The sequence below is a fragment of the Podarcis vaucheri genome, assembly GCF_965113315.1.
Source record: "Podarcis vaucheri genome assembly, chromosome: 3".
In the NCBI taxonomy this organism is placed as follows: domain Eukaryota; kingdom Metazoa; phylum Chordata; class Lepidosauria; order Squamata; family Lacertidae; genus Podarcis; species Podarcis vaucheri.
The window spans coordinates 38,254,115-38,274,972 of record NC_138761.1 but is presented as its reverse complement, the minus strand read 5'-3'; the positions used below and the strand labels follow the sequence as shown (position 1 = coordinate 38,274,972).

The window sequence follows — 20,858 nt, the reverse complement described above, 5'->3', positions numbered from 1 at the left end:
GAAATTTTATATCTTTTATATCTCAAAAATTTATTTCTTTTTTTAGAGTTTGTATGGGTGGTTCTAGAGTTGATTGAAGTAGTTTTATTTTTTAGAGCTGGTGCTTCTGTACTTTATTCTGTTTTTACCATGTACACCTCTTCGATGGCTTTATGTTGTGAAGCAGTCTAGACATTTTAAAAAATAGTATATCTGAGAAATGGTAGATACATGCTAGATCTACAGATCCTACACTTATGATCCTTCAAACTACTTAAACATTTTCAAAATATAGCACATATTTTAAGGCAGAATTTTTATTGTTATTTTATAATACAGAAAATATTTATACAAATGCATACGAAAAAGTGAAAGAATAAAAATCAAATTAAAAGAATCCGAACAAAGAAGATAAGATGGAGCAAGTGAGTTCATGATGAGGAAAAATGTACATTCTTGAGTATGACATCACATTAGAGATAAGTCATAGTCAGTGCTATTATTCTAGAAAAGGAGGTGCCAGAACTCACCATAAGCACCTCCCTTGTTCTCTTATAATGGCAATGGTGCTCACCTGAGAGGTGCTGGAACTGAGTTCTGGCAAGCTCTAGCTAGAAAAAATGCCTGTTCAGTTATAAACATAGTTCTTCTATAAATTGGCAAACATTTCTCTTAGGTCGACTAGGTCTGTACTTGTCTGAATGTGGGTGGCCTCTTATCAGATAAGTACCATCTCCAGGTGAACATCTGGCAACTCTAGAAAGCACATTTGAAACCCACCCACCCCTAGTGCATCGGCTATTGCTAGTGAGTTGCATACATTTGTAGAGTTCATGCAACTGACACTATATATTTCAGACAATTCAAATTGAAAAGGTTCAAGAGCCAAATACCCAATCTGGAGCAATAACCATGCATGTGGAGACAGAACATATCCAGGCACCGCCTGCCAAAAGTGAATTTGTAGTTGTCAGCTGCATTATATTAAATGGAGTCCCCCTTCAACCACACATAGGCAGCAAAGATGAAAGTGATTCAATGGAACAGGAGGAATTAACAGACAGGCTGCTCTGGTACAAGGACTTGGAAGTTCAGGTTGCTTAGTGCTGCTAGAATCCTAACATCCTTGATGAAAGGCAAAGGTTTTGAATTAAGCAATGCATTCTTTGCGACATTATTAGAACTAAGTTCAGTGACTTGCAGATGGTTTCCAGATACAAGAAGAATGAGAAAAGTGAGACAAATTTAGTAACAATATTAGCTGCAATAGAAGCTCTGCTGGAAGAGATCTGAACAAAGCACAGAGATGACAATTTTATAGTGCTGTTCCAAAAAGCATTAAAAACCAAAGACCTAGCCAAAGTGAATATGTGGAAACTTGTTGTTCCTAAACTCAAAATCGCACTGGGTTAACAAGACAAAGCAAAACTAGGAACATGCTTGGCAAGTCAGCCTTCACTTTTGCTTCTCACAAGCCAAACATGCACTTTGACAGGCTCAATCCTGAAAAATCCCACTTACTTACAGAAGTGCTGATAGTTGTTTCCCTAGATCTTTAATGCAGTACTTTCTGAAGGAGTTTCACTTCCACTGAAAGCAAAGCAGAGCAACAATATTGGGGGGGGGGGGTTGGATCATAATAGCTGTCCCTGATTCCAAAACACTTTTTAACTAGGTGAATTATTTCAAACAGCTGAGCTAGAAACCATCCAGCATGCTGGTTTCATGTAGGCAGCCATGGCTCAGTGCAATATCATAAACACAAAGGAATCTGAGTTCTTCTAGAGTTCAAAAGAGTGTAGTGTACATGCTTCCACAGTGACACAGAAACTTCCCAGAAAGTGTGCTGCAGTTTGAATGTCTCTGAGAACAAGCAGGTGAACCTTCCCTATGATTTTGATAAGCGGCCAGGATGTTTCAAATCTGTACTTTGGAAGCCACGACGTTACAGTCCATTTTGTCCCAAGAAAGATGAGCAGTCACAAAATCACATCTGAACTTACACTGACCCACTTTGGAAAACCATCAAGGTTTCATAAACCCTTGTTTATGAAGCCTGGAGAAAGTGTCATCGCTTTGGTGCAAAATCCTGGCATGCATCACACCAGAGTTCTTCACTGCATTTGAATCTGGGAATATTGGCTTAATGCCAGTTAACAAAGTAGGAAAATAAGCTAAAATGTAATCCTGCTTGCATCAGGGAGGAAATCAGCACAGTTTTCAAGCAAGGTGTCAGCAGAGTAAGCTAAATAACCCATTGTTCAGACAATGGACTGACTATAGGCTGCCTTGAAAGTATTTATATCTAGCAAGATACCGAAAAGGCTATTAATTGTCTTGGGGGGTACAGGCATAGCAAGTAGCATTGTCGCTATCTCTGAGTCTCTTTCTGGACTAAATCTGTTGCAGGAGTGGAGTAGCAGAACCTAAAACGGCCTGTCAATGATGAGAAAACAAACCACAAGGTTTGTTACTGGTTGCAGGAGACAAACCATAAGTCTAGGTTCAGATGTAGTGCTAAGCAAAACATGACTTAGCCTCTGGTAGTGCAGCAGAATCAGGGGATGTGTGCACCAGCTATAATCTTTGTTCTGAGAACTTGCACATTTACTCATTTTTGTTACACCATGGCTTAGCTCAGAGTTGTGTTCAAACTGGGCCATTGTGATGCTGATAATTGCGAAGCTTTTCATTGTTTCAAAATCTGATGATAGCATTAATTGCTAGTTGCCCTGGAAGTCCCACAGGCGATGTAAGATGTGCAACACACATTCCTTTGTTAATTAATAAATAAAGCAAAAATGAATGATGCCACACTGTTTTCTGATTAACCTTTAACCAGTTTGGGAGATTTAATAAAAAGCTTTATATTTTGACATTCAAATTATTAATTTTGGATTTGGGCTTTTTCTTAAAGATTACATATATTTTAGGAAGTTACATATTTTAGTCTGTTGTTTGTAAACAACAATTAAAATTGGCTGGCTATTCACTTTACAAGACAATGATCCAGAATAGCATTTTCAGCAGGAGAAAACCTGTATAAGGAAGGTGAGAAGTTGCCAGTTAAGTGCTCCATTAAATGAAATTTCCCTGAACTTAAAAAACCAATGACTCAGCATAAAATTTCAACGATGCCTGAGTAAATATGAGATGAATTAGTACTGCTGATACATCATGAAGATTTGCATCCATGCTCTTATGCCTAAAAGGTAGGAAAATAAACCTTGCCCCAAAAATCTTTTTCTTTCCTTGTTCTGCTAAACTTCAAAATAAACATGAGACATAAAACTGCTTATAAAACGCTGAATTAATACCAGCTTTTATTTCAAGATGAAAAACAACAATCCAGAAAATAGAGCTCTAAAAAAAGATGTTGGCATATTTATTCTAGAATTGCTTGGCATTATATACAACAGGTCCACTACAACAGCTGCAGTCCAGAAAAGCTATAATGTCAACCTATGTAGACTGAATGCATATATACTGTACATGTTCATCACCTGGTAAATATAACATTCTGTGTTGTCCTCAATTTGTGATCATAATAATCAAGTATGTTGATTTCATTTCTCTTGACTATCTCAAACACAATATTTTTTCAATGCACACACTTTGCCTATTCATCAGATACAAATCATGAAATATGAATCCATGAAATATGAATCCATGAAATCATGAATATGTGAATTAGCCCTTGGGAACATACAGTTTATGGACTTAATATACAAGCATTAATAGCATGCATCCCAAGTCCAAGAGAAGAAAGATAATTTCTGTAATCAACGTATCCTAAGATGTTTGAACAATTTACAAGAATGAAGAGGAAAAAAAAGCTAGTTTAAAGGGAACTTAAATGTCTCCAAATCTAAATGAACAGCAAGATGACACTATTTCTACCCCACCTGCAGGCTTAAGGTGAAAATCTTGACAAACCTGCCTGCAAGTTTATTAAATTGCAGTGCTGTCATCCTATTTTTAAAAATCTTACCAAAATTCGATATATTTTATCCGTGAATTTTTAGCATAACATCCTTTGAAAGGGGAATAAATTAAATGGGCATTCTTGAAAAATCCCCAATCAAAGAGAGTTGGATTTCGTTAATGCTTTATTATAAAAACCTGAAATATTAAGTAACAATAATATAATAAATGTTATTATTTCTTACTCTTCTATGCAGTGCTTTTCTAAGCATGTGTACTGAGAAATAAGTCATGGGATTAGACTTAATTCTGGGTAAACCTCTGGGTAAATATAGAAATACAGACTTATTTTTCATATTATATTGTCTCATTTTATTCTCATAATTCCTCATTTTTTTGGTAACTGAATTGTTTTTGTTTCTATTGTTTCTCTCTCTCTCTCTTTTCATAAGACATTTGTTTTTCTGTTAGCCATCCATTTTCTTGGTGCTCAGGCTTTTAAATTGCCATATAATGGTTATCAAAACCACTCTTCCCTAGAGTCCTTCTGATAGCTTTCCATCTTTTCCTCAGAACGATTAATTTCTTATTAAAAATATTATTTAAACTCCCCTTCTTTCAAAAGTAACACCATGGATGCAACAAAAACATGCTTTCCCCCAAACCATCTCCTGTTTACGTGGAGACACTTTCAGGGCTATATTTCGGAAGTGCCTCACTTTCTCTAGATTAGGGCTATTATGGATAGACCTAAGACCTCGGAGTCCAGAGTTATAAGATTCCTGAGCTGTTGCTTTTCTATTCTGGTTTTCATTTACGCCTGAATAAGAAACCACAACATAGTTATTAGATTTTATCATAACTGTTTCTCAAGTGCTACAGCAGCAACATTCTTAGTACTTGGCCAGTCACCAAGTGTAAAGGATATTTACTTAGAGAATACTATGCCGATAAAGTGAAGTTTAGCTTCACTGCATTTTAACTTCAAAGATACTATAAAACTGACCTGCACAACATAAATTCTTCAGGTTGACTGTGGCCTCATTCCAGTCCCTTGCAATCCCATGAGAGAATTCCAAATACCTATTGTTCGTGGCCATTCCCCACATAATTACGTAAACCTCTAAGGCATGGCCAAGCCCATCAAAAATGGGGTATGAATGAGAGAATGCCCACATCACTATGTCTGAACTGGTCCTTCCGTCTTATGGAGGGAGCAGCATCAGTTTCTCCAGGTTACTTGCATCATTTAAATTGCTTTTCATGTTAATGGGAATGGGATGCAGAAACAGGTCATAAAGACATCAGAAGAAGGAAAAGGGGTCACAGAGAGATGTAGTGGGGAAATAGAAAAGAGGTAACATAGATGCAAAGAGAGACCAATGGGAGTGAAGAGGGGGAAGGAGTAATAACAGGGGGTCAACAGTGATCTATGGATGTTGAAGCAGAAAGAGAGCTGGTAACAGACCTAGCTCTCGCAAACAACAGAAAACATGACAAACTACTGGGCAGTGCTACTTCAGACTGCAGGTGAGGGCTTGCATGGCTGAATGATTTTCCATGTTTTTAAAAAATCTCTGAATATAGAAAACTATATGTCAGAGGAAAGGGCCCTTGCCTATCCTTCTCCTTGACATGCGGATTTCTACATCTGTGACATTTCCTGTTCAATGAAACATTTACCTGAAATGAAGCATTACCATTCAGACATGGGTTTCCTGCTTTATATGCTGTTCACGAAAACCAGGTCTGAGAGAGGGCAGTGCAGAGGGAGAGAGATACAGACAGTCAGACAGACAGACAGACAGACAGATACACAGTGCATAGAGAAGTTGTCTTACAAGGCACAGAGAAAAGGGAAGACCTATTAAAGAAAGGGGTCCAGATCAAAGACAATGAAGAGAGAGAGAGAAAGTGTGTGTGTGTTCCTACTGGTAGAGAGGAAAATACTTAACATGGAATGCAGAGAGACCTGTGGGTGAGGAAAGAAAAGGAGGGAGGAATCATTTGGGGGATAAGTGTGAAGATGTGTGGAGTGGGAGGTACAGTGAAGACATGAGAATGCAGAGGGGTCAATCAGAAATTGAAACTGGAAAAGGGGAGGTATGGGTGCATAGAGTAAAAGGTGATAACAGAAACAGGTCAAAGGAGACGTCTATGACTAAGGAAACAGAAAAAGAGGGGGAATCAATAAGAATACTGACTTATAGAAGTGAGGAGAAGAGCACAGAAGAGTAGACCACTATGTGTAGTGAAGAAGAGTTTGGATTTGATATCCCGCTTTATCACTACCCTAAGGAATCTCAAAGCGGCTAACAATCTCCTTGTCCTTCCTCCCCCACAACAAACACTCTGTGAGGTGAGTGAGGCTGAGAGACTTCAGAGAAGTGTGACTATCTCAAGGTCACCCAGCAGCTGCATGTGGAGGAGCGGGGAAGCGAACCTGGTTCACCAGATTACGAGTCCACTGCTCTTAACCACTACACCACACTGGGGGAAAGTTTAACAGAAAAAGGGTTTAGAAATGATAATAATAATAATAATTTTATTATTTATACCCTGCTCATCTGGCTGGGTTTCCCCAGCCACTCTGGGCGGCTACATACAATATGATTAAGGATTAAAGACGAAAGAATTAAAGAGAGACCACTGAGCTAAATGCTTTCCCCAAGGCTAACAAAGTACTACAGTCCTCTTGGACCAATGTCCCCACTGTGGAAGGACATGTGGATCCAGAATTGGCCTCCATAGTCACTTACAAACTCATTGTTAAAACCGTGTTTATGGAGGACAATCTTACTAGGCTACGAGTGATTGCCGAAGAAGAAGAAAAAGAAGATGAAGACAGTCCTCTTGGAATAGTAAAATTGTAAATGTGTCCCTCAAATTTATTTGAGTTGTACACTTGTTATAAATCCACATGCATACAATTAGGTTCATTCTAAATTTGCATCTGAGTGAAGCATGCAAAAATGTTTTGTCCAATTAAATGGACAGCTGACTTGGTAAGTGTGCAGATCTGATAATGCCAAGGTTGCAGATTTGATCCCTGTATCATATAGCTGCATATTCCTGCATTGCAGTGGGTTGGACTAGACAATCCTCAGGATCCCCTCCAACTCTACAATTCTATGATTCTATGATCATGTCTCAGGTTCGAAGATCACCCCATGACTGGATGCCTAGACAGGTTCTCAACATAATCTCTGAGTGATTCAAATATAGTCATAGCAGATATTCCTCTCCATTCTGTTTCATTCATATTTATATTAGAACTAGTCCATTGCATATATATGAAACTGATTGGTCTATTAAAATATACATGGTTTCTTTAACCTTCAAAATGTATACAACCTAAAGATCAGCACTCCTTGAAATTATATCTGTACTCATTCATTGAAAGACACTGTAGTATTACCAGCGAGTATAGCTAAGATTCTCAGTGTCTCCCAAGCTTAAAAATACCATATTCCTTAACATAATGTAAAATGTCATAACTACATTTGTTGGTATAAAATTTGTTCTAATAGTTGTTGATTAAAGCAATTAAAACACACAAAGTGAGAAAACAGAGTTTAGTAACCTGTTCTCAAATTTATTAATGCAAACCAAAATTATTTGATAGCATGCTTGCTATGACAAATTCTCAGTTATTTCCATGTTGCTTCACTTGGACACATCAATTTATGGCATGATCATGAAGAAGTATTTTAGACTCAGGGTTGATACACTAGCAATAGTTTTAATGAACAAAATTTACTTTCTATGCCTATTTATTTTCCCTTATGCTGCTGTTTTTTCAGAATCCCTGCCAATAAATTCATTTGCCGTGGCATTAGAGAAATGTGAACCCCAAAAGATTTAGATCTCTCAAAAGAAATTTAAATGGTCCCCTAGGCAAATATTCATGGAATGTTTTTGAGGTACTCATCCAGAGCTGGTACCAAAATCTTGTTCCAGGACAAATGGAAAATCTATGCTCTTAACAAACATCATCTGATCAACCACTTTTTAGTCTCAGAATTCCAAAAATAACCCTCAGGGCTAAGTGATGCCAATGCTGTTGTTCTGAACTCATGGAAACATTGGGGAAATGATTTTCTCTGTAACGATGGGCAGATAAAATGGCCTAAAATGCCACTAGATGTCACTCTAGGAAGCGAATCAAAAGCTTTATACTAGATATACAGATGTGGGTTGTTTCAAATTTGAAACACAAATAGTCAAAAAAGCCGAATATACCATAGCACTGAAACAAAATTAAATGTGTGAAATACTAAGAAAATGCAACTCTTGTTCAATTTTCATTCAAACCACAACTAGAACTGGTTTTGTTCCTTGACTGGAAACCTATTATGGTATATTCTGTTCTTTAGATGTCTTCATTTATCCAACAAAAATCTGAAATCTTTGACCGCATTATCAGAACTGAAAGAGACTGACACTTTCATAAAGGTGTGTGAAATAATAATAATAATAATAATTTTTATTTATACGCCACCCTACCCGGCTAAAACCGGACTAAAAATGGCTAACATCAAATATATAACACATTAACATAAAATCAGGCAATCAATTAAAATACATCCTAAAATCAGATCAGGATCAGAATAAAATCCAAGCAGATGGCAACCTGCAGATTAGGGTTGGGGACCTCAAATGCTCACCAAGCCCAACTGTTTGTGCTGAACTTATAAGAGCCTGTGAGAAAAATTGGGAGGCCACTTTCATGCAAGTTCTTATGAAAGGGGAGGGGGAGTCAGACTGAACCCCGACCAAAGGCCTGGAGGAACAGCTCCGTCGTGGAGGCTCTGCGGAAAGATGCCAAATCCTGCAGGGCTCTGGTCTCTTGTGACAGAACATTCCACCAGGCCGGGGCCATTGCTGAAAAGGCCCTGGCCCTGGTTGAGGCCAGTCTAATCTCCCTGAGGCTCGGGACCCCCAAGATGTTATTGTTTGCAGACCATAAGGTTCTCCGTGGGGCATACCAGGAGAGGCGGTCCCATAGGTACAAGGGTCCTAGGCCGTATAGGGCTTTAAAAGTTAAAACCAGCACCTTAAACCTGATTCTGTACTCCACCGGGAGCCAGTGCAGCTTGTATAGCACTGGATGAATGTGATGAAACCACTAATGCTATTTGAAGCTGCAGCAACAGACATATAATGGGAATTAATAGTACCACTCTATTCTGCCTTAGTCAAACCACATATGGAGTATTGTGTCCAGGGGTGGACCTAGACATAGGTTAAAAATGCTATAAATAAGTCAGAAATTAAATAGTTCAAATATCCATCTTCAAATATCTCAAGGGCTGTCACATGGAAGATGGAGCAAGCTTGTTTGCACCTGCTCCATACACAAACCAATGGATTCAAGTTACAATTAAGGAAATTTCTGATGGTAAGAGATGTTCTACTGCAGAACAGACTGCCTTGGAAGGGCAAGGAAAGACAATTAAGGAAATCTGTCTTAAAACTTTTTTTTAAGGCTGAGTATGAAGGTTTCCTGAAATGAGAAATCCACATCCAAAGCATGTCCATCAGGGAAAAGAGATCATCATTATTCAAAATAGAAGTAAAGTATCTCCATAGAGAGGAAAGTTTTAAGTAAGAGAGGCAGCTGGAAAATGTTAACACCAAGATTTCAAATGGAAATTAGGTTTCATTTTGTATTGGGATTTTTCCACATAGTCTTAAGTAGGTTTACTACCAAGCAGTTTTCATTCACGGATGTCTTGATGTCTTTATGGTGATCAAGGAAGCCCCTAGGAGAACCTACAGCTGTTTCTGTCAGACTGAACACACATATACGAGAGAGGCATGTAATGATCACCAGTCTACACAGCAAACATCAGGCTATGATATTACAATGAATGAATAAAGAAAACATATAGAAGATATTCACTGTGGTTATCAAAACAATCTTGCATATGTTATAAATGTGATATATGAACATTTAAGGCCTGCCCCTATGTATGAAGGACAATTATTAGAAACTGCAGTGCTCAAAATTTCAGCTGCCACCCAGCAGCTCTGTGCTGTCATCTTTATTTAAATCAAGTAACCCATTATTTGTTTCTGTGAAGAGTGAAGAGTAATTAAACATTTGCGAAGGCTCCACATGTTTCTGGAGATGTTTGGAAACATACAGAGTGCACATGTTTTTATATCTGCTCTCAAAGGCTGCGGTGTTACAGTTCAACCCAGGACAACATCTAAGCAAAACAAACCCAGGCATAAATCAATATGGCTCCACTGAAGCCAGGGGATGAGATCCTCAGCTTGTGGAGAAGTGTAGCCCCAGTGAGATCAAAAGGCCTAATTCTTCAGCTGCTGTCACTAACCACGGTGATAAATTTGTTTGTGAGGAGAGAAGAGGCCATGAAAACATTGCCGCATGACCATTGAACAACATGAGGAAAATGCCTCCAGTGTAGCATGAAATGCACAGGGGGCAGAAAGCCCATAGCCAAGAACAGGAGGATTGCAGGCAACAAGCAACTGTACATTTGTGTGGAGGGAACAACCTTGTATGGAAAGAGCTAAGAATGGCTGCAACAAAACTCACCTTGAGCTGCTTTCTGCATGTGCCGCTGGGTTATCTCCTCTTTCAAATGATCTGTGTAAATGACAAAGTAGATTTGCTCAATAAAGTAAATAAAATAACTTGACAAACAATTTTCATGCTTTGTACTCTCCTGCAGAGCCAGTGCAGGCATATATTCCATTGTCATTAGCGATCTCCCAAACAGTCTTTCTTTATCTTGTCAATGCCAGTACTATTTAGAATTTATTTATTGCGTATCTCAAAGCACTGGCTTGGTCATTGGCTCTGAAAATTCAGTCCCAGGATGGCGGCACAGCCACTTTCATGGAACTGCAGCGTCCTGCAACTTTATAAAGCCAAGCAGCGAGGAAGACAAATGGACTAAGAGGAACTCATTCATAAAACTAGCAATGGAAAACTGCTATTAGTCATTCACTCAGTCTCATAACCAGCATCTAAGCAAGCTACACTGAAATACTTGAATGTTCCAAGGGCAATTGTAAATGCCAGATGCAGTATATTTTCTAAAAGTTTCAATGCTCGATATAGGAATGTACCAACGCCTTCTCAAGCAGAAGGAGTAGATGAAGCCTTCATCTTAGTGAATATCCTGTCACAAACTGTGCCACCTTGATCAGGAGTCCATTTCCTGGAGTCTTCACATTAAAGTCAGGGCTGGGTTACAGATATGGCTGTTGGACTGGCCTCACAAAAAGATGCTGTTTGTATGAATTGGTACTGTTCATATTGCCCAGCTCCCATGAGGTCCCAGGCAGCCTGCAATGCATCACTGTATGTTTTTCACCTCTGTTTCAACTGAGTATAAAGACCTCCTAGAACTGTAGGTTAATTTCCAGTCTGGGCGGGAACAGTTAACATCCAGGTATAGGGTGGTATATAAATTCAGTAATTAATAATAATAATTTTATTCCCTAATGGCCACTGAACAAGTTCAGCCCATTTTCCTCATGCTCTCTCCCTGAACAAAACATGTAGTATGAAACGGAGGTCTGTCATAAAGGGGCAAGATCATTGAGTTGTCAAAGATATACAGTCAAACCCTGGTCAAACTGCAAGAAAAATGGAACTCATTTGGAGGGGAGAAAATCTAAATATTCAGTCAGGATACAAGTCTTAAAAACATTAGAATATATATATATATATATATATATATATATATATATATATATATATATATATATGCAGGTTTTGGTGTCTTCGGGTGTCTTCCCGTGTAAGAGTCGGGGTGTCTGTGCGACGTTTCGACGAGGTCTCACTCGTCATCTTCAGGCTGGTGCTTTCGGCTTCTTGTTACTGGAACAGAGCAGAATCTGGTGTTTGAGTTCCTATAAATACTGTTGAGGGGTGTGGTGTATAGCCTCCAACGTTCTGGGCAGAGAGGAAGTTCCTAGATTAGTGTGCCTTTTCTTCTTTTGTTCCTTAATTACTTGAGGGATATCTTGAGTGATTTCATGAGTGATATTCTGAATACCACTGGGTGGGTCATTAAGTGTAGATTAGTTGCTAAAGCTTTCGTGTCTTGACCTCTTGAGCTTGTGAAGAGTTTTTCTGAGAAGATGGCTGTGCTGCATTTAGTTGTGCTCTGGCTTGGCTTCGTGTATAGGGGCGAGCTGTGGTTTTGTGCTTTGTGCCAGCCAGATCTGTGTAGGGATTGCAGGGGGGTGCAGCATCCGGAGGTGCCACTATAGTTTGGTTACTGGATGGAGTCTGTAATATGTCTGTGGAGAGGGTCTGGGTTTGGGTCTGGTGTGGTTGATTGGTGACGGCATTCTGTGTGCCTCTGGTTCTGGTGTCGGTTTTTGTGGGGAGGGCTAATTTCCAGATGTCTGGCAGGCGGGACGTGTCGTCACGCTTGTTCATGTTGTGAGGGTGTTTCTCTATCTCGATGGCTTCCATGATTATTCTCTTGTGGTGATGTTCCATGTTAAAGAGCAATTTGGAATCTGCAAAATTAATTTCGTGTCCTGTTTCTTTCATGTGTTGGAAAAGAGAGGAAGTTTTTTCTTCTTTTTTGACGGCATTCTTGTGTTCTGCGATACGTGCATTTATTCGTCTGTTTGTTTGTCCAATGTACGTGGCTGGGCAGACTTTGCAGGGTATTTCATAGACCCCTTGGTTTTCCAGCTGGATTTTGTCTTTTGGGTTTCTGAGGAAATCTACGAAAGCAAATATCTCACCTCTACGGGGAGGAAACCTTCCAGCTGACAAGAACCTACGAGAAACTAGAAATCCGAAGAGCCACCATCTTATGTGATCTCCTGTTCCTACGCAACTGCCGAGACAACAACTTAACTCCCACATGCTTCCAACTTAAATTCTAGTCCAACCCACTGCAATGCAGGAATATGCAGCTATATGATACAGGGATCAAATCTGCAACCTTGGCATTATCAGATCTGCACACTTACCAAGTCAGCTGTCCATTTAATTGGACAAAACATTTTTGCATGCTTCACTCAGATGCAAATTTAGAATGAACCTAATTGTATGCATGTGGATTTATAACAAGTGTACAACTCAAATAAATTTGAGGGACACATTTACAATTTTACTATTCCAAGAGGACTGTCTTCATCTTCTTTTTCTTCTTCTTCGGCAATCACTCGTAGCCTAGTAAGATTGTCCTCCATAAACACGGTTTTAACAATGAGTTTGTAAGTGACTATGGAGGCCAATTCTGGATCCACATGTCCTTCCACAGTGGGGACATTGGTCCAAGAGGACTGTAGTACTTTGTTAGCCTTGGGGAAAGCATTTAGCTCAGTGGTCTCTCTTTAATTCTTTCGTCTTTAATCCTTAATCATATTGTATGTAGCCGCCCAGAGACCTCGTCGAAACGTCGCACAGACACCCCGACTCTTACACGGGAAGACACCCGAAGACACCAAAACCTGCATTCCTGTACCCGTGAAAATCTACGAAAGCAAATATATATATATATATATATATATATATATATCTCAAAGAATTCAGGTATGTTTTGGGGTGTCTTCACTCTAGTACTTTACATCAAATTGTTGCTGGATGAAGTAGTCATAGCTTGAAAGGGGTCAAAACCACATCTTAAGAATTCTATTTTAAATCATTTGTTGTTAGTGCTGGAAGACCCACACTAGTTTCAATTTTCCTGGGGGAAATCCATGATAAATGTGAGAGCACAAAAAATTCTAGGATATTTTAACTACAGCTGCCCTCCTGAAAAGAAATAGTTGGCTAGAATTTATTTTTATTCTATGTGTTACATGAGAATGAACATATTTTATAACAATGTACACAAGGGAATAATTTCATGAGAATCTATACATAAGCAGGGGTGGAGAAGAGAGGAGGCCCAAATGAGGAGTGGTCTGAAAGACATGGGAACAGGGGATAGCCATAATATTTTCACAGCAGGATGTGAGAGGATGATTGAAACTGTATCAGTGGGAAATAAATGTATTGGTAAGATATAAGTGAGCAAATAATTCCATTAGGGAGAAGGCAACAGTTCTGATGATGAAGAGGTAGTTCTGAAGCATGAGAGTCATTCTGGACTCACAGTGGTCCATGCAGGTGCAGGCGCCGAGGGCAGCTGTCTACCAGCTCCATCTGGTACGCCGGCTGAGACCCTACCTGTCTGCACACTGTCTTGCCAGGGTGGTACATGTTCTGGTTACCTCCCACTTAGTCACTTGGGAAGACAGGTGAACTAATATCAATGTACTGGATGAAGCAAAGATCAGCAGTGTTGAAGCAATGATTCTTCAACATCAACTTTGTTGGACTGGCCATGTTGTGCGGATGCCTGATTATCGTCTTCCAAAGCAACTACTCTATTCCGAACTTAAAAATGGAAAACGTAATGCTGGAGGTCAACAAAAGAGGTTTAAAAACTGTCTCAAGGCAAATCTTAAAAAATGTAGTATAAACACCGACAACTGGGAAACACTGGCCTGCGAGTGCTCCAGCTGGAGAACAGCCTTTACCAAAGGTGTCATGGACTTTGAAGACGCTCAAACTCAGACCGCAAGGGAGGAACGTGCTAAGAGGTAGGAACGCTTGGCAAATCCACACCATGATCAACTCCCGCCCAGGAACTAATGTCCCCACTGTGGAAGCAGGTGTGGGTCCAGAATTGGCCTCCACAGTCACTTACGGACTCATTGTTAAAACCGTGTTTATGGAAGACAATCTTACTCGGCTAAGAGTGCTCTCCAAAGAGAAGAGAAAAGACTTAGACTACTGTATTGCACTCTATGTGGGGCTACCTTTGAAGGTAACTTGGAGACGACAACTAATCCAGAATGAAGCAGCTAGACTGGTGATTGGGACTGGCTGCCGAGACCATATAAAACCAGTCCTGAAAGAACTACATTGGCTCCCAGTACATTTCTGAGCACAATTCAAAGTGTTAGTGCTGACCTTTAAAGCCCTAAACAGCTTTGGCCCTATATACCCGAAGGAGTGTCTCCACCCCCATTGTTCAGCCTGGACAGTGAGATCCAGCTCAGAAAAGTCTTCTAAAATCTTCAAGGCTGGCTCAGCAAATTACCAAAAATGCTGAAGCAGAGTACATAAGTTAGAATCATATTTAACTTTTGATTTTCTTTTGCCAAGTTGCTTGTTTGATGCTTTTGTGTCTCTGTGATTTACCAGGAAAAACATGTTTGGTTAAGTGCTCCAGACTGGTGAAACACCACATGCCCAGACACTTGTGTAACATCAATAGTCTGTAGAGCAGTAGGAACTTGAGAAATTGGAAAGACTTCATTTCAAGAGGATGTGGGCCACAGACCTGTCATTATAGTGCACCCTCCTATGTTGTCTCTTTAAGCAGATCCCCCTAGATTGGATGAAAAACTGTTTGTAGGGGGCTGGTGGTACCTACTTATAAAAGAGGATATTCAAATCTTGCTGGGTGAGTAGTTTAAACAAAGCAGTCAGGAGGAAAAGGAAAGCATTGTACCTGAAGATAATAGCAGCTTTGATGGTTAGGCTGCAAGACTGACACACACACACACACACACACACACACACACACACACATATATATGAATGTCTCTTTCTCTGATATTCTTAATATTATGGTATTACACAAACAGAAACAGATGTTTGACAGAAAGATGTTTGAAAACCCCAAATTCTGACTCATATGCTTTGCTATTTACAGTGCCTGCTCAATTAAGAAGAAGAGTCAGTTAAATTAAAGCTCAATCCGCATTTAGAACTTTGAAATGTTTAGAAAACAATTGACTCGAGAACATTTTCCAAAAGAATAAACAGAGTTCTTTAAAAAACAACAACACCCCTGCTTATGTCTGCTTTCCAATGATTTGACATTTTGTTAACTAGTATGTTGCATGTAATAGCAACCTTATTTTATCCTGAACCAAGCTCCCCCCAAAATATTCCTCATACTGTGATAACAGCATTATGAGCTAGCCACATTCATATACACTTATAATAAACATGTCATTTAAAAACAACCATAATTATTTGGTAACCTTGGAGGCTTTTTGGATAACAGCACATAATAGATTATGACTGAACTGTCTCTACTAGGATAAGTTTTCTTAGGCTATTTAAATTTGTTATTTATTAAAGGTTCAGCAAAACATTGCTTTGCTGACAATGAGAGCAAAGTAGGAAGTCATATGTCTTTTTTGATTGATGAGTTTAGTGTTATAATTACTTTGCAATTTGACTGTGCTGGAAACAGATCAGAGATTAAAACTTCTGGACAACATTTAAATGCCTATGAATAATAACAAGGCAGGATTGACTTAATGATTGCTTTGGGACAAACACTTCTCCTGTTCTTGGTTTGGCACTTAGCATCCAATGGGACGAAAATGGAAGGCCTCCCAGCAACCATTTGATGTGGCCCATCACACCCTCACTCTGGTCCTGCTTTTATCCCCTTCTGTCAAGCAAATTGACAAGTCTGCGTATATGCTATAATCAGTCTTGATTTTCTATGCAGAAATCAGCATCTGGAGAATATCAGTTTTTATTTTAACAAAGGGAGTATCTAGCACTTAGGGCTGCAAGAAATGATGGATTGTGTTATATGGGCTGTGATGAGAAGTTTAACCTGCTTTCCTTATAGATTATGAAAAATGTAAGAATTTAATAAGAATGGGTGAAGTTTGTTTAATATTGAAATGGTCAACACTTTCAGCTGGTTAACTGTCACAAAATTAGTTCAAAACTAATGGATTGCGAGTTTGACAGGGTAGCAGCGCGATAAGGCAAGGGGGATGTTTGGTATCTGTTTTATTCCATTGCTGTCCTTAAATTGTTCTCTCTACTGTTGCTAAAGTCACTTTAATTCTCCCCCACAGACCATGAAGGAACTGCACCCAGAAGCAGTTGCAACCTGATGCAGTGAAGAAAACTCAAAGGTTTCTAAAAGCATAGCTAACTGTGAAATGAAGTTGGGCGGCCAGGGTGGGGAATTAGCCTGGAAAACAATGTGCCATTAACAGAAAGGGCCTGAAATCAATATGGATAAATGGAAACATAAGTACGCAGTAAATGTGTTTCTAAATGATTATTGCCAAAGGGGTGAGTGCTAGCTGTGCCAAGTGGACTCTCAGCTGAGAGAACAGGGAAAGTCCTAGCCAATGAAATACATTGTTGTTGCTTATTCGTGCAGAATACTCTGTCTGTGATCAGTTGGCATTTGGTAAATTGCTGCATATGCCTTCTATAGCTTCCCAGCACATGCGACTGTCACCCATTATGAGTTACCTACCTGCACATGCTGTTTATGTACATTTATACATAGAAACATTCTCACTGTAGACATTTTGCAATATATAAGATGTCCCTAATATGCATAAAGCTTCTCAGTCCTCATGTATTTCTTCACTCCATTTGGCAGAGTTGTGTTGTAGGTTTATTTACAGAGTGTTCATTCACTCTTCTTTTCTGCTTTATGTGATAGAAAGGAGCAAGTTTGTTCCCCCATTCTCTCCATCAGAGTCTCTGTTGGCTGCCCTAGAGCAAACGATTTTTCTTTATTCCTCTAACATGTTTTACAGTTGTGCTCTTGTGAAGCTCTATTAATTTCAATTATGCTTCTGCAGGTGATACTCTTGGTGGATTGTACTCAATATTTTCCCTTATAACAAGTGTTGACAGAAGCTGTCCATAGATCAGGTAGATTAATGATCTCTTTAAATATGATGTTGAGCCATTAGGTCAGACGAAAGGTTGCACCTCTGGTCAACTGTGCACATCAAGAATGTAGCAAACACTTCTGCCCAACCACAGAGGCTAACCATCACATTTCCCAAGGGCCCAACACTGTTCCTCTATTACATAGCTGCTAGGCATGCAGCACAAATCCATGCAATCTTTTCTAGAGGATGAACAGCAAAATGTGCATCCAGTCTATTTTTAGATTGGTATCTTTTGTCAAAGGCAGACAGCTATTTAATCAAGTTATACTATGACTGCAGGGCAATTATTTAGTCTGTATAAGCTAATGAATTTACATTTGCAAACATGCTCACACATAGACTCACAGAACTGTAGAGTTGGGAAGGACCTCAAGAGTTGGTCATCTAGTCCAATCCCCTGCAATGCAGGAATCACAGCTAAAGAAGCCCTGACTGATGACCACTCAAGTTTTTTTTATAGAAAACCTGCAATGAGCACCTACTGCTAGGTGAGGCAGGTACCTGAAATCTGAATCAGTGCATGAAGCTTTCATAATCCCAATCCCCTCAGAAGTCAACCGGGAGAATATAGGAGACATGGTTTCTAACAGCACTATCATGTCTACTCACTTCTGAGTAAGTACTAATGAGCTGAATGTGGCTTATTCCTGGGCAAATTGATACAGAACTGCAGCCTAATATAGGCAGATAATTCCAGCCCTTTTGCCTATGTGTTATGGGTATGGATCTCAAAGTGGACTGGAGGACATGCACCCAAATGTCACCCCCCCCCCAATTCAAATCAAGTATCATCGTCAAGTCAATACAATTTCTTTTCTACTTCCTCAATTTTACCACAAATTTTCATTCTACTTCAGGAATTTTGAAAAATTAGGAATGTTTCCTTCCTGCTCCATGTAGCAGACGGCTGCCATATTTTGTCTGCATCACACTAAGTTTTCTCCATATTCTTTCCTTCCTTCATAATTCTATTTATACTCTTCTCTTCCACAAAGAGAATCATGCTCAAAGTGGCTTACAACAAAGAAAACAGGAATATATCTCAAAATCAACCATCACAAGAACAATTTTGTAACATTATAAAACAGCATAATAGAACATACAACAATATACAAAGCCACATTTCAGTACTACAAATATAACAAGATTACATTAACAACATTACCCACCAAATTCTGCACCAGATAAGATTCTGAACCATCTTCAGAGGCAGCCCTACATATAACGTGTTGAAGTAATCTAACCTACAGGTTACCAGAACATAGACAACAGAGGTTAGCCTATCCCTGTCCAGAGAGGGGTGCAGCTGGGGCAGCAGCCAAAGCTGATGGAAGGCACTCAGTGCCACTGAGGCCACTTGAGCCTCAAGCAACAGCAATGGATCCAGGAGTACCCCCAAGCTACGTACCCTCTCCTTTAGAGGAAGTGTAACCCCATCAAGTGCAGGCAATTTCCCACTCATCTGGTCTAGAGAACCACCCACTGATAGTGCCTCAGTCTTATCTTGATTGAGCTTCAGTTTGTTGGCTTTCATCCAGTCCATTACCAAGGCAAGGCAACAAACTCGAAGGCTTATTAGTAACAAAATAAGTAAATGATTCCAGCTCTCTTGTATGTACAGACTTTTTCCTACAAACAAGAGATGGGCTTTGGCGTGTTGTACTGCCAGTTCCATAACTTTCCGAAACACAAATATTTACTCAAGGAACAATGAAATATCATACATTCTTACAGAAATGTACCTTTTGATCCCAATAATGTGAACTGTAGACACATTATTTTGATCCCAATGATGTGAACTGTTTTGAGTGAACCCTGCCCAAAACTGACCTTAGCACTGTGCTAACATTTCTCTCCACAACTAATTATATTTTATGAAGCCTCACCAAACAAGCTGCTAAAAATATTCCCACAGTTGATACCAAATCATTTTTTCCAAAGGAGTCATTCTTCATTTGGAGATAACAGTACCAATAAAATGCTGAATGCTGAATCTCCACATGTTCTGGCAAAAAAAGTAGTTTTGGGGAATTGAGGAATTCACTCAGCATGCAGCTAGCTGTCATTAGGACTGTGATAAATCTGGTGGTTTTGGCCTCGGTTCCTGGATAAAAATACCATCCCAAGGTATGGAAAAGAGATGAAACTAACAAAATTAGTGTGCAGACTTCTGATGGAAGACACAAGACATGGAATTATTGTGAAGATAAAAATAAGGAGGGGGGGGGGATGAAGGAGAGCCAGGCCTGTGTCAGCATGAACTTTAGAAGGAAGATTAGCATGGACACTGATTTAAATTCATGGATCTCTTATGGACTTGCATGTCCCTGATTAAGGGCTCAGGGGTGGGGAGTGAGCTAACGGAGCCCCTGTTAGCTCACTCCCCACCCCCAAGCTCTTCAACAGGGAGGCAGTGAGTGGGAGATACTGGGGAGTACCCAAACGAGTGCCGGGCAGAGGCAAATAGACTGTGCAGGCCACTCACCAGCTCTGCTCCCTCTTCCCCCACCCCTACTGTCTCTCTGTTGCATGATTTGAGGTGTGGGGGGGATGAGCCAATGGAGGGATATGGACTGTGTGCACATAAACATGCTTGCACACTCCCCAGCTCCTCTACCTCTCCCATCCACTGCAGTTCTGTTGCCAGGCATGGCAAGGGCACAAGGCATGGCATGGCAGGGAAGGGCAGGGCAGGGGGCACCAGAGGTCTAATTGGTTCTGGGTAGGTGTAACTGATGTTCCCAAGTTGCCCATCTTTGGGCTCTCTGCATAGCCCAATCTGTTACTTGAAGTAAATCCTATTAAACCAATGGACCCTGTTGGGTAGCCTCATATCAGTTTCTATGGATAGGAACATTACTGGGAATAACATTTTCTCTGCCAAGCTTTATGTGACTGCAATGGGGACCTCCACAGTGACAGAGCTCCCCACTTGCCAGAAGAGATCAGCAGAGGACAGTGGATGGGGATGACCGCCCAGTCCTAAGATCTTTGAGTAGCCCGGGAGGAGGGGGAGGATTGTAGCCTTCATGTGCATAGGATACAGCCTAAGACAATCAATCCACTCTCTTAGCCTCAGCCATGTCCCCCAGCAATATGGGATGCACACTGTTACTCCTCAACCTTTCAAGATTGTTGCAAAGATTAGGCATGCAGTAACATATTGTGAAGTGCTTTGGAAACTCTAACATTCTATATTGATGTGTTTGTGGAATGCTCTC

The 20,858-nt window shown here is 39.9% G+C and overlaps 1 protein-coding gene across 1 annotated transcript in view; it reads right to left on the bottom strand.

Moving 5' to 3' along the window:
• Positions 1–20,858, bottom strand: part of KIF6 (kinesin family member 6) — a 141,599-nt gene that overhangs the window by 17,154 nt on the left and 103,587 nt on the right. Inside the window, exon 16 of the mRNA XM_082214819.1 lies at positions 10,472–10,522. Within this exon, the coding sequence (XP_082070945.1) occupies positions 10,472–10,522 (51 nt within the window). The remainder of the gene's footprint in view (positions 1–10,471; positions 10,523–20,858) is intronic.